Source organism: Callospermophilus lateralis, chromosome 13 (genome assembly GCF_048772815.1).
Source record: "Callospermophilus lateralis isolate mCalLat2 chromosome 13, mCalLat2.hap1, whole genome shotgun sequence".
Lineage (NCBI taxonomy): Eukaryota > Metazoa > Chordata > Mammalia > Rodentia > Sciuridae > Callospermophilus > Callospermophilus lateralis.
The window spans coordinates 99587798-99601282 of record NC_135317.1 but is presented as its reverse complement, the minus strand read 5'-3'; the positions used below and the strand labels follow the sequence as shown (position 1 = coordinate 99601282).

At 45.3% G+C, this 13485-nt stretch overlaps 1 protein-coding gene across 3 annotated transcripts in view; it reads right to left on the bottom strand.

Annotated features, from left to right (window-relative positions):
* LOC143379033 (quinone oxidoreductase-like protein 2) overlaps positions 1–12615 on the bottom strand; it is a 29865-nt gene extending 17250 nt beyond the window's left edge. For all 3 annotated transcript variants that reach the window (XM_076831327.2, XM_076831326.2, XM_076831328.2), the window contains exons 1-8: positions 12533–12615; positions 12337–12445; positions 10151–10247; positions 8830–8888; positions 8275–8340; positions 7432–7541; positions 6481–6562; positions 2574–2755 (exon numbers count right to left, since the gene is read on the bottom strand). In XM_076831327.2, coding sequence (XP_076687442.1) covers positions 2574–2755; positions 6481–6562; positions 7432–7541; positions 8275–8340; positions 8830–8888; positions 10151–10247; positions 12337–12445; positions 12533–12582 — 755 coding nt within the window. In that variant the 5' untranslated portion in view covers positions 12583–12615. The remainder of the gene's footprint in view (positions 1–2573; positions 2756–6480; positions 6563–7431; positions 7542–8274; positions 8341–8829; positions 8889–10150; positions 10248–12336; positions 12446–12532) is intronic.
* Between the last annotated feature and the right edge of the window lie 870 nt (positions 12616–13485).

Here is a 13485-nt window from a genome sequence, read left to right as displayed (position 1 = left end):
GCAGAAAAGTTAAAAGCAGGGTCTTTTTTCCTTTTTTTGGTACCAGGGATTGAACCAAGGTTTACTTAAACACTGAGCCACATCCCCAGCCCTTTTTCAAATATTTTATTTAGAAACAGGGTCTCACTAAGTTGCTTAGGGCCTCACTAAGTTGCTAAGCCTGGCTTTGAACTTGTGATCCTCCTGCCTCAGTCTCCCAAGCTGCTGGATTACAGGTGTGCACCACCAAGCCCAGCAAAAGCAGGGTCTTGAGATATTCACACACTTGTGTTCATAGCAGCACTATTCACAAATGCCCAGGCACGGAAACAAGCTAAGTATTGTTCCTTGACTGGTGCATGGATAAAGAAAATTTGGATATACATATAATGGAATATTTTTTAAATTTTTTTTTAGCTGTATTTGGACCCAATACCTTTATTTTATGTATTTATTTTTATGTGGTGCCGAGGATCAAACCTAGGGCCTACCACGTGCTAAGCAAGCACTCTACGGCTGAGCCACAATATAATGGAATATTATTTGGCCTTCAAAAGGAAGGAAATCCTGTCACATGTTTAACTTGGTACCCTCTGGGACATTGTGCTGAGTGAAATAAGTCAGATTCAAAAAGACAAATACCACATGATGACCTAAATGAGGTACCTGAAGTAGTCAAATTCATAGAAACAGAGAGTAGAATTGGGTTGCCAGGGTCTAGGGAGAGGAGGGAAGTGGAGAGTTGTTTAATGGGTGTAAGATTTCATATTTGCCAGACGAAAAGTTTTAGAGATCCATTGCAGAACAGTAAGAATGGACTTAACAACTGAACTGCACAAGAAAAAGAGGATAGGATGGATAGATTTTATCTTATATGTTCTTCACCCACAATAAAAAAAAAAAAAAAAAAAAGGAGAACTAACCCTGTCCACCCATCCCTAGAGACAAACCACAGGAGACATGTCTCCAGGGCCTGGGGGAAGGGGAAAGAGGCTGTGCTGACTTAATGGGTCAGAGCCTGTGAGCACATATAGTGACACGGAACTGTACACTTATAAATGGCTAAAATGCTAAGGATTAGATCATATATGTTTCATCACATTAAAGAAAAGCAACTTGTATTAAAGCCGTGGCTGGAACTTCCGCTGACCTTGTAAGTTGGAAGACACGAACCAACCCTTTGCTATCTTGGATTCCTCAGGAGAAAAACGTTTAAATAAGCTGTGAGCAAGATATTAGGGGACCACACTTTCACAAGGGGGCCCACTTTAGGATCAAGAATCTATTTGACCTCCTTGACTCGTTTGTGGGAGGAAACTGGGCAGAAGCAAATGTCCTTCCATGGGCTATACTTCAAGACCAGTTGAAGATGTTAAACTTAGGATCAGAAATGAAAGATCACACTTCACACCAACCACTTATTTATTGTACGACTCTAGTCATGGTGCTTCTTTGATGAATTCCAAATAATTTACAAAAATTCTCAAGTTTTCTACTCTCCATTATAAAAAGTACCACACAGTGTACATACGTGACACAACAAGCCATTAAAAACAACTTCTGTAAACATCTTTGCCTTTTTGCTCTTCTTCTTCAGAAGAGAAAGGGAAGCTATTGTCGAAACACAATTATCCGAAGCAGGGCATAATGGTGCACACCTGTAATCAGGGACTTGGGAGGCTGAGACAGGAGGATTGCAAATCTGAGGCCAACCAGGGGAAATTTAGCAAGACCCTGTCTCAAAATTTAAAAATAAGGTTGGGGGTGTAGCTTAGTGGCAGAGTGACCCTGATTCAATGCCCAGTACTAAATAAGCAGACTCAATTATCCAGAAGACAAAGGGAAAAGAAGGGGGAGCTCATTTGGTCCACACTCTTCCTTTGCTTCCCCTCTAAACACAATACCAGGCACCATGCGGTGATCATCAACATGTACACTGCCCGCCTCTCCTCTGCAGGTAAGATAATCTCTCTGCTTCTGTTTCTTTAGCTTTAAACTGAGATAAGTCACAACATGATCTTTCCAGGATGACATGAGAAATAAAACCAGCACTCCCAGAATACTCCAAACACTCTGGTTGAAAACACAATGAGAACTGGTGTGAAAAACAGCAGACTTAGACCCACTAAGTCTCCTGGGTCATAATTTTTAATAGATCAAGGAAACCTTCAGAAGAGCCTGTACCTTGGTTCACCATTAACTGGGCAAAGGGAACTGCCACCCTGGGATGCCCACCCTGAACACAGCCTCCTCCAGGACCCTCCACATTCACGCACATGCAGTAGTTAGCGGGGCCCACGGAGCGGAATTCACACATGTATAATTTCTAAAGCACTTGATGTTGCCAACTTGAGAGTCTGCAGTCATTTTTTTGGATATTTTCCAGTTGGGTATTTTGTTTTCTGCTATATTTAAGATTTCCTGATTTTCTCTGCTTCTCCTCCCTGTCACCCACTCACTCGGCTATTCTCGTTGATGCCGAGGCCCGAGGGGAGAAGCCAACAGCACAAACGACAGAGGAGCAAGGCCAGGAGGAAGACAGGTGCGGAAGGGTCAGCTCAGGCCCCTCTGGGTGGACCACTGCACACACCCACCTGCGGAGGGCCTCCAGGAAGACCTCTCCTCCCACCATGTCGATGGCCACGTCCACCCCACGGCTGCCCGCCAGCCGCCTCACTGCCTCCTTCAGGCTGCCCTGGCTGTAGTTCACGCTGCCCTGCGCGCCCCTCTGCACCGCCAGCTTGCACTTGTCATCGCTTCCGGCTGCAGCGATTACCTGCACAAAGAACACAAGGTTCAGGATGGTCAGAACATGTTCCAGGAGGAGCACACGCCATCTCCCCAGCCTCCGGCCAAGGTGCTAGTCACAGACACCAGCATGAGCTTGCTGACCAAGTATCGGCCCAATCCCACGTGAGGCCCGACAAATGCACTGTCCCTTAGGCTCCTCCATGCCCCACCGGCCATGGGGTCCATCTGGAACCCAACAGTTCTAGGTGGGAGGTGGCTCTAAAGACACTCCAAAAGTTCTCTCCAACTGCCAATGAAAGCCACCATTTACTGAGCACCCCCCACGAGTCAGGTCACAAGGATACAATGGGGACACCAAGCTCCATCAAGGGGATAAGGTCCAGCAGTGTGCTGGGGAGGGACAGAGGGCTCCAGAAGTAAAAACAAGAGGTATCCAATCTAGATCTAGATCAGGAAAGGCTTCCCAGAGGGTAAACCATGATTTGGTGGAAAGAACTTGAAGTCAGAACTTGGTTCAAATCCTGGCTTTGCCACTTACTAGCCGTGTCACCTGGGGCAAATTACTTAGTGAGAACTAACATACTGTGTCACCATTTGTCAAGCACCATTCCAAATGATTAACATAAATTAATAACTCATTTAATCATAATAGCCCCAAGGAAATGCTATTAATATCCCTGTTATAGACAGAAGCAAAGGAAGGGAAAGGAGCTGTCTGAGGAAGGTCACACAGCCAACAGGAGGCAGAATTGGGATCTGCACCCCGGGAACGGTTTCCAGAGTCCTCACATCTAACCTGTGCAGCCTGTCTGCTTCTCCAGGTCTCAGTTACTGCATGGGTTTTTTTGTTTTTGTTTTGTTTTTTTTAAAGAAAAATTTTTTAAATTTAATTTTTAAAATTAAATGGAACATTGTGTATAAGGCACTTGGAAAACAAAGTGTGAGATAAATCGCATCTATTGTTACATGCAGGCAACCACATATTCTTTTTAAGCCTCAGAAGAACTTTATGGAGGAAGTATAATTACTTCACTCTATGGGCAGAAACAGACTCAGGGAGGGTCAATAATCAAGCAGGGTCATCCAGGAAGAAGATGGTAGAACAACAATTAAAAGTCAGGCCTTTCTTCAAAGCCCAGGCTTCCTACTCCATCATCCTAGGAGAAAACGGTAAGGCCCAACATGGACAGCCAAGATGGCTGAGGGCCCTTTGCAGGAATTCCAAAAGAGCTGCAAATAGTCAAGCATCACTACAGGTGCCTCATCAGTGAGCAAGGCCACCAGCCTGACTACCTCGCCCTCCAAGTGATGCCCAGGACCTGCACAAACACCCCAAGAATATGGATGCCCTTAAAGAATTCCAAACTCACCTGTAACTATTTGAAACTAGAAGCTACCCTCAAAAGTTCCCTGGTAGTCTCCTCAAAATAGCACAGTTCACTGGGGGCTATGTGTGCACACTAGACTAGGGTCAGGCACCCGATTTCCATCCCAAGACTCTCCCTGGGACTCCATGACGCCTGCAGTGAATTCTTTTCTCTCTTGGTGGCTCTTTCTCTTCATCTGTGAAACAGGGACAATAAACACTTACATTACCTATCTCCCTGGGGTTTGTGAGGGTCAAGGGTAAGACAATTGCTGTGGAGGCACTCTGGGTGCATATGAAATGCTGTGGATGGAAGGTGTTATCAAAGCGACCTCTTCCAAGCAGGTGGTGTGGTAACACTGCTTTTACTTTTATTTTTGCTTACTTCTGTTTAGAACCATTCTCGCTGTGAAAGAAAATAGAGCTCAGATTGATTTCAATATCTGAATTAAAATCAATTTTTTTTCTATGTAATCTCTCAGAACTATTTGAAACAAATGGTACAATTTTATCTTCCTAGAAATGTTAAATCATCGATGACTCTAGACAACGAGACTAATTACGGTCTCTCCCCTAAGAGGAGCTCAACACCCTTCATGCTCACACAGGATGTGTTCACATTTCAAGTATACTAGCCTCCTAGTATCCAGGATTGCCCTCCAGATTCACAGGTCCTTCCCAAAGGAACTTCACAGGAAAGGAGAGATACCACCTAAAGAAGCTCCAGTCCAATCCATTTACTTCCAAATTTGTCTGTCTAACTCAATATTCCAATCACATGCTCCACGGGAACCTTGCACTCAACACATCCAAACTGAACTCCCCATTTCCTTCAGAGTTCTCAGTCGCTTTTGTGGCAACCCCACACGCTAACCTACTTTGCTCCTTCCCACTTTATGCCTAATAATATTTCTTATTAGACATTCATTAGGATTTACTTTTTAAAAGATTGTTAATGACAGGCCACACCTTCGAATAGGAGCACTGCACGTGTAATTCAATATTTCCACATTATTTTATAAAAGAGAAACGGATGCTATTAAGAGCTGGAATGAGAACCTCCATGGGGGCCACCTTTGAAAGCTTTTGTTCTTTGGTGACTAGAGAGCATCCAAGTAGTCAATCTATTTTTTTTCCCACTTGAGTACGACTCACTTCATGACCTCCGCAGCCTGGATTATTCCGGGAGCCCACCCTGCTCTCTGCTTCCATTACCTCTGACCTCGTCCCATCCCTCCTCCCCATGGCTACCAAGTAAAATGCAAAGATGATCCTGTCGCTTCCTTACCTGAAATTCTCAATAGCTTCCAACAGCTTCCAATAAACATTCAAAGTTTTCAGTTCCGTGCTAGCTCAGACCTTCTCTCCGCCCACGTTGCTAGAGTCACCTTCCACCACTCCACCCCAAGTCCTTAGTTTGCGATTCTCTAAAATATATGGTGCCGGTTCCTTCTTCTTGGTCCTCTAAAAATGTCCCCCACCACTAGAATAAGGCTCTTCCTCCTTTCTTCCTCTATTCAACTGCTGCCAGTCCTCTGGAAGTTGTCTTAAATGTCTCCCTCCTCCAAAAAGCACTCCTTCTCTGATACCCGCAGCCTCAGAGAGATGCCTCTATAGAAACTGGATTCCTTCCTTCATTCTTTTCTCAATTCATTCATTGTTCATTCATTCAAAAAACAGTTCTTGAATGCTTACCAAGTTCAGGTAAGTACCATGTGAGGTACTAGTGCACAGTGATGAACCACACTTCCCTGCCTTCATGGGGTTACAGTCCAGTAGGAAGAGACATTAATCCAATGAGAAAAGGTAACCATGCAGTGAGGTGTGTATGAAGAAAGAGAAGTGCAGGGTGTAGTGAGATCACAAACAGTGGGCACAGGAACCTGACTCAGCCCGAGGACAGAGAATACTTCTCTGAAAAGATAACACATGAGTTTAGATCTGAATTGCAGGGGGAGGCGATTCAGAGAATGACAGGTGGAGAAGACAGCATCTTCAAGGCAGCCCTTGCTGGGTTCCAGTAACTGAAAGGACAAGCAATGTACTACTAGCTGCTCACCAGGCTAAGCAAACAGATGGCCAGACCCCACTCCCAGTTGCTTTATCTCCTCAGTGCACTGCATATGATTTTTAATAAGTTAAGGAATATATCCCATGTCTAATACTGAAGGTAGGTTTTTTCATTTCATTTGATTTTGGTTTTGATTTTTATTTATTTTTTATTTTTTAGTTGTAGTTGGACACAATACCCTTATTTATCTTTATGTGGTACTGAGGATCAAATCCAGGGCACACGCACATGCTAGGCGAGTGCTCTACCACTGAGCCACAACCCCAGCCCTGTTTCGTTTTGTTTTAAAGTTGAGGCTCCAACATGTAAATACCTTGGCCTGAAGAACATTTGTTGCCACATCTATCACTGCAAGGCCCGTGGCTCCAGCTGCTGCCGTTACTAAAACAGTTTCTCTGTACCAAAGAAAGATGAATGTTACTACAGACACCTTCAAGACTCGTCCAGTAATGACTTCAGGAATGTTCTGGAACTAAACGTTTTAAAGCAAGAACATTAAGAGAGCATTTCATTCAAACCTTCCTGTACATCTGTTCCCCAGTCTTGAGGGGTGGATTACGTATGTGACTTTTAGATCAGTGCTAATCTGATCCAGTTCTGAAGATTCCCCAGTCTCTCTAGGTGGCCTCCCCTACTCCTACCAGGGGCAACTGCTCATTTGAGCAACCAGTCCAATATATGCTTCAGAAACTCTGCCCTGAAATCATGCTCATACTAAACACTACCCAATTTGATGATAGTCAAGTCATGGCTACCTAGACCCACCAGTCAGGAGCACTTCTGAGGGTCAGCTCTCTGAAAAGCTCAAGAGGCAGCTTCCCAGGTAACACCAGAAATTTCAGCACCAGAATTTAAAATACTCCGCTTGGCACACACCACCGAGCCTTACACCCCACAGGCCTCCAGTAAACCCCTGTGAAGTGAGTTTAAACAAACCAACTCTCCCAATTCTAAGGTTTTCTATGAAGTGCTCTTAAACTCAGGTTTAAGAAAGCTGTGCTTCCAAATTCATACGGGCCAAATTCACCATCTACCATTCCCTCTCAAAATGATGCCCTCACAGTCACCATACCACAGTGTCCAGGGGTTACCTCCTTTGGCCTTTTCCTCAGCCAAAGTGAAGATGAGCTGAAGGAAAGGGAGAGGAAAGGAAAGAAGGGGCGGGAAGGAGAGAGAAGGGAAGGGACTAAGGAAGGTCTTACTGGGCACTTCTAGGATCCGGGAAGGGTACAACCCAACCCCCTACTGGCTACATAGTCCTTACCTAGGCTGGGTATGGGCCCGATGCTCTAGAGCCAAAATAGCAGTGCCGTAAGACACAGGTAAGACGGCAGCTTCTTGTAGGGAGACCTTTTCTGGAACCCGCCACAAGGTCTATAAAGAGAAAACAGTGGCTTAGGGATTAGGCACATGTACCTGCAAAGGCTACTCAGGAAATACTGTGGTTTGAGTGACTGACTTGAAATGGGAATAACCAGTGGAAGTCAAGACCAGAGTCCAGGACTTGGGTGCATCAGACCTCAAAACCCTAAGGCTGGCCCCTGGCTCAAAAAGAACCAATTTATGGAGAATAGACCACAACTCGCTGTACTGTAAGAGGTGAATTGTACGGTACATAAATCTCACCTCAATAAGGCCACGGCGGGGGATCGTGTACTGTGCACCATTTGGGGGCACTACCCACATCTTGCTCAACCACACAAGGCCACCATGGCTGGCTGCATTCCCAGGGCTATCTCTTTCATAAGCTTTATCAGGGGAAGAAGCCCATTATATCCAGCTCAATGCACCCAACCAGTTTTTCTACCAAAACTACCTATGTTCCAACTGGACTGCCAGCCAATTGCTCAGGCACTCCAGAAACAAAGTGCCCTTCTTCATGAAAACACACTCCACACAAACAAAGCTCTGTGCAAGGGTTGTCAAACCAATAAAGAGAAGGGATTTAGCACTGGAGGAAAAAAAAAAAAAAGTAGTTGGCTGAGAAACAAGACCAAACAAACGCAAAGAAATGGGGAGTGAGGAAGACGAGGAATGAGAGAGGGGTGGAAATTAAAGGAAACAAAGGAGGAAAACCCTCCAAGCATTGATCTGGAGAGAGGGCTACCTTCTGGTCAGCGATGCATTCTTCAGCCATCCCATTAAAGCCACTCACACCAATGACTCGATCTCCCTGAACGGAAAACACCATCAGGGTATGTTCAAATGCATGGCCTTACGTTCACGTCTTCATGAATTAGTCAAGGTATAAAAGAAAAATGCCCATCTCTGGCCCACAAGACACAGGCTGGCCTTCCTATCTATTCAGAGTTAATGTTTTGTAAATAAAACAACAGCTCTCTCAATGCTGCCACACAGTTTCCCAGCCAATCTGAGCATATTCTGGACAAGAATGGGGTATGGTAAGGAGAAGGTGGGTATGAATTAGAATCCCCGTGTGAACGTCTATCACGTGAGGCTCAAACTTGAGAATTCATAATGAAGAGTTTAATGAAGCCAGAAACTTCCACCCAACTCCTTCCCCCCAGTTCAGAACTCTCTGTTTTCTTATAGTGTCTGCTGACAAAGGCCAGGAGAAGCAAGATCTTTGGGGCACAAATGAGATCAGCACATTTCTCATAGCTACATACGCAGTCGATTCTCTGGATTTCAACTCATTTACCTCTTTCACTGAGCTGACATCCACGCCTGTCTCCAGTACTGTCCCGGAAAACTCCATTCCTAAAACATAGTTGAAAGATTAGATTATCTGTAAAACTCAGCCCCATGGCAATGAGAAGACCTTGATTATCAGGCCATCCATCAGCTTTTAGGAACTGGTAAGGTCTTAAGTACTATTACTTTTACCCAGCAGTGTGAAAAGCATGCTCAAAGCATAGGAAAGTGAGCATAAGATGTCATTATCACACCCTGGAAACCTGTGGCAGTCCCAGGCTTGACTGTGATGTGTAAAGCACAGAGTGTCAGTATCGCAGGTACACAGCAACTTTTGACCCTCATCACTGGGGCCTCAGGCTCCTAGAGCTCCCAGTTGCTGTGTTTATCATATCTTATTTATCTGTTTCTACGTCTCCTTTGCTGGTGTGTGGCCCTCCAGGACATGAACTGTTTATTCAGACAGTACTGGCTCAACTGGATGAATCAGTGTTGTGTGCCCTTTCTTCTCCCACATCTGATATTTCTGAATTTAATGATCATGCATTTCCTACCTGACCTGCCAGGAAATAACTCAATTGTGTATGACATCTTTCCCCTATTCAGCATTTTAGCTAATACAAACAAAAGGAAATGGTTCCAAATGTGAAGGCAAAATCCAATACCTTCAGACCAAAACATGGCAACTATTTTGCAATCACTGAACTCTCAATAATATGATCTATGTAAATATGCTAAGCTCTACCTGTATCTCTTTAAATCAACTTGAACAACAAAAATCAGTCATTGTCCATATGTAGGATCTAGAAGTAATGAGATTGGGAATCGTGAAAATCAGACACTGGGCCACTAAGCAGGGTAAACTGTTTCTCTTCTTTTTGATCCTCTCGCATTAGGTTGAAAGTCTTAGATGCTTGTGATCATTCAATGAAAAAAACCAAGAGGCACTGTCAAGGAATGAATGAGAATGATGAGGGGATCAATGTTCCTCATGAGCAGAATTCTGGTGGACATAATGACGTGTAAACATTCATTTGTTCATTTATTCATTTTAAATAAATGAACTGAGCATCTACTCTGAGCCAGGTACACAATGGTCCCTAAGCTAGGGACACAATGTTGAGCAAGACAGATATAGAAACTACCCTGGGGGGGGGTGGGGGTTACACTCTAGTGGTTTCAGCAATGATGCTGACATATCTTAACAGAAACCTCGCCAAGGACAGGCAAACACCACAAGAGCAGTGTCTGGGAAGATGCATGGGGTTCTGAAAACCCTCGGAATCTTCTTTTCTTGAAGCAGCAGTCACCTGGTCCCCCATACTCACCAGGTGTGAAGGGAAGAGGGGGCTTCTCCTGATATTGGCCACGACAGACCAAAATGTCAGCAAAGTTGACTCCACAGAAATGGACCTCAACTCTGACCTGCAAAGGGAACAGAGCAGCAAAACAGAGCAGGACACATTCTGGAGACAAAGTTCACTTGATTATTCAAACAGATTTACTGAAGAAATGAAAGCTGTAAGCGGGCACTGAGCCAGAGGACAATCACGAGGCGAGGCGAAACAGACAAGTTTCTGCCTTCAGGGAGCAAAAAGGATAGTAAAGAAGACATGAGGATGATATTGTTATATTGTGTGCATGTATGAATATATAACAACAAATCCCACCATCATGTACAACTATAATTCACGCATTTAAAATGTGGGAAAAAAACATATATGAGACAAAATCATAATGAAGCCATATGTGTCAAATCATAACTCAACACAAAGTGTTAAAAGGAATAATATGTAATGCTGAGAAAGTCTATACTGGCAGGATTTGACTTCTTGGGGAAGTCGAGAAAATTTTTAAAAATAATCCTTGAGCCAATTAACAACTCAGAGTTAACTGTTCAAAGCAGGAGGGAAAAAGGTTGGCAAGACAAAAGCAATGACATTGCAAAGGCCCTGCATCAGAGACAAAAAACAGCAAGCTTAGAGCACAAAGAGTTGGAGGGAAGCATAGAGAGGAAAGAAAAAGGAAGAGAGAAAAAAGACCACACCACACAAATGTTTGAAGGTTTATATTGAGGATTTTGGCCTTCATTCTAAGAGCAGCAGAAAACCATTAAAATGTCTAAATAGAAAATTAACACGACAGACTATTCTATCATGTCAGAATCTGGAATCCTGGAGGCTAGCCTACACACACCCCCTCCTGTCTTCTATGGCAGCCCCATAACTGAGGCAGAACTACAGTGCTGAGCCAGTGGTTCTGGGCCACCAGCATCAACATCACCTGGAAACCTGTCAGAAATTCCTATTCTTAGGCCCCATCCCAGATCCTGCCAAAGCAGAGACTCTGGAGACAAAGCCCAGCAATCTGTTTTAACAAGCCCCAGGTGGTTCCGATGCACCCTGGAGAACTACTGTGGTAGGCAACACATCCCAACAGGGGTTGGAACCCGAGGAGGAAATGAAGGCTGAGACACCAAATCAATATGTATCTCTGTGTTTAAATTTAGCTCAGAGGTTGCCCTATTGGTGAGAAGACATTTTTATCTACAAAAAAAAAAAAATTCATTCATTCAGCAATCTAAGCATCTGCCACATGCCAAGCACCATTCTACAGTAAAGAGATTTAATGGTGGATAAAAATAACATAATTGCAGGTCTCATGAGCTAATGCCTTACAAAGTAATGTCTGGACAAATAGAACAAAGGAACCCAGCCCTCAGCCTGCACACACTGTGTGCATGACACATTAGTTATTGACAAGCATCTTGCACACGTGCTCCTCAAAGCCACTCCACATTGATTTGAGACTGACCCAAGGATGAGCTCTCTCAGCATGAGAATCCCAGGAAGCAGTCTGGCTGCCATCTCCGGCTCCTCCAAATAATCCATTTAGCCACAGGCTCCACCTTAGAGTCGCTTCAGCCCTGCAGCTGCCTTTCTCCCTCACACTCGTGGTCCCCAGACACTGAGGCTCACCACTGGTTTCCCCCTGGCACAGATTCTCATGCTCCACAGTAGTAACATGATGTTACCAGAATGGCCAACAGGCAAGGCCAAAGTGACTCCCACATTTCAGTGAAACTGCCCTCTAGCCTTAACTAATCCATCCCAAATCACTGCAGTACCCCAGAGAGGGGCGTAAGGGTTTGGGGTAGATGGAAGGGCAGTTAATTTGACAGGACACTGAAAAGGAACAAAGGACAAGAGAGAGTCCGTTTATCTGTTACATCAGTAACTGGCAGGTGTTTGTGCAGGCGTGTGCAAATCAGTTTTCTGTTTCTAAGGAAACAGATGTGGAATCTTCAGAAAGAGGCCTACACGTGTGTTCTGGGGAACAATCTTCCTTAGGGCTTTGACCCTTTCGTGAACCTTGCGGGGCTTGACCTTCTAGCTCTGGGACCAAGTTGCGCTGCAGTCTCTCGGTCGCCCCCTAGCTTGGGAACTGGGAACCTGACTCAGGCAGGGCGCTTGCCGTGTGTCTCGGGGTCCCAGGGACTGGCCAGCCACCCTACCTCGTGAGGTCGGACAGGGCGGCGGGCCACCTCTTCTATGGCCAGAGGCTGCTTCAGCTCGGCGCAAAGCGCGGCGCGGTAGTGCCGGCCACAGCCCTGCCCAGCTCTCCTGCATCGGGGAACAGGGGCTGGTCACTCAGGCCGCCCTCGGGCGCACCCCGGGGCTGCCTGTAGGGTGGGGGAGTCAGCATGGCACCTGCAGAGCCACGTCCGAGGGAGTGACCGTCTGCAAAGCAGCGCCGCCATGGCCCGCAGACTGGACGCTAGAGGGAGTGGCCAGAGTGCTGCAGGAAGACCGGACACTGCGGCCACGCCCCGCCCCGGGAGCGGAAGGCGTCCGGGACACGCCCCGCGCCCGCGGGGACTCTAGCGGGCGGGGCGGTGGCCGTGGCTCCGCATTTCTCCGCCTGTAGCTGGGGCGTCCTAGTCCCTTCTTACCCCAGGCCTCCCTGAACTTGGAGCCCGCCAGAGGGGAAAATGGAAAAAACAAGCAAAAGAGTTAGGTCAACCTTCGTTGTCATTTTCGTAGCAGATTTGGGAGAATTTTTAAAATCACATTTGGCAACAGTTAATTAGCGATTCTTGGGTCCTCTGCACGAAAGAAATCCCAAATTCACAGCTGCGCGCGCTGCCGCACGCCCGTGATCCCAATTACGGGGATTGCTGAGGTTGAAGCAGAAGGATTGCAATTTTGAGGCCAGTCTCAGCAGTTAAACGAGACTCTGTCTCAAAAATAAAATTTTAAAAACGGGTGAGGATGTAGCTCAGAGACAGAACACTTCTACGTTGATTCTCCAGTACCACAAAAGATAATAGGAAACTGAATTCATAGGTAAAGGCTTTGTTTGCATTCGAACACCTTGCTAGGGTTCAATTCTTATTACTAATTTTCTCACACAGGATCAATTACACTAAAACTTAACTGTTACTAATGATCAGATATTGAATAAACCTACACAAATTCAAAGAGTATTACCAATTAATGTCAGGCTAAAATCTAGAGATTTTCACGTTCCCAAAGCCTATGTCTGCACTTAGTAGACGCTTGGTAAATATTGATTCAGTAACCACCTAGGTGAAGAGGCACACTCTTGGAGAACTAAAACATAAAAGCATTATCTGTGAACTATTAAAATTAAGTGGACCTCT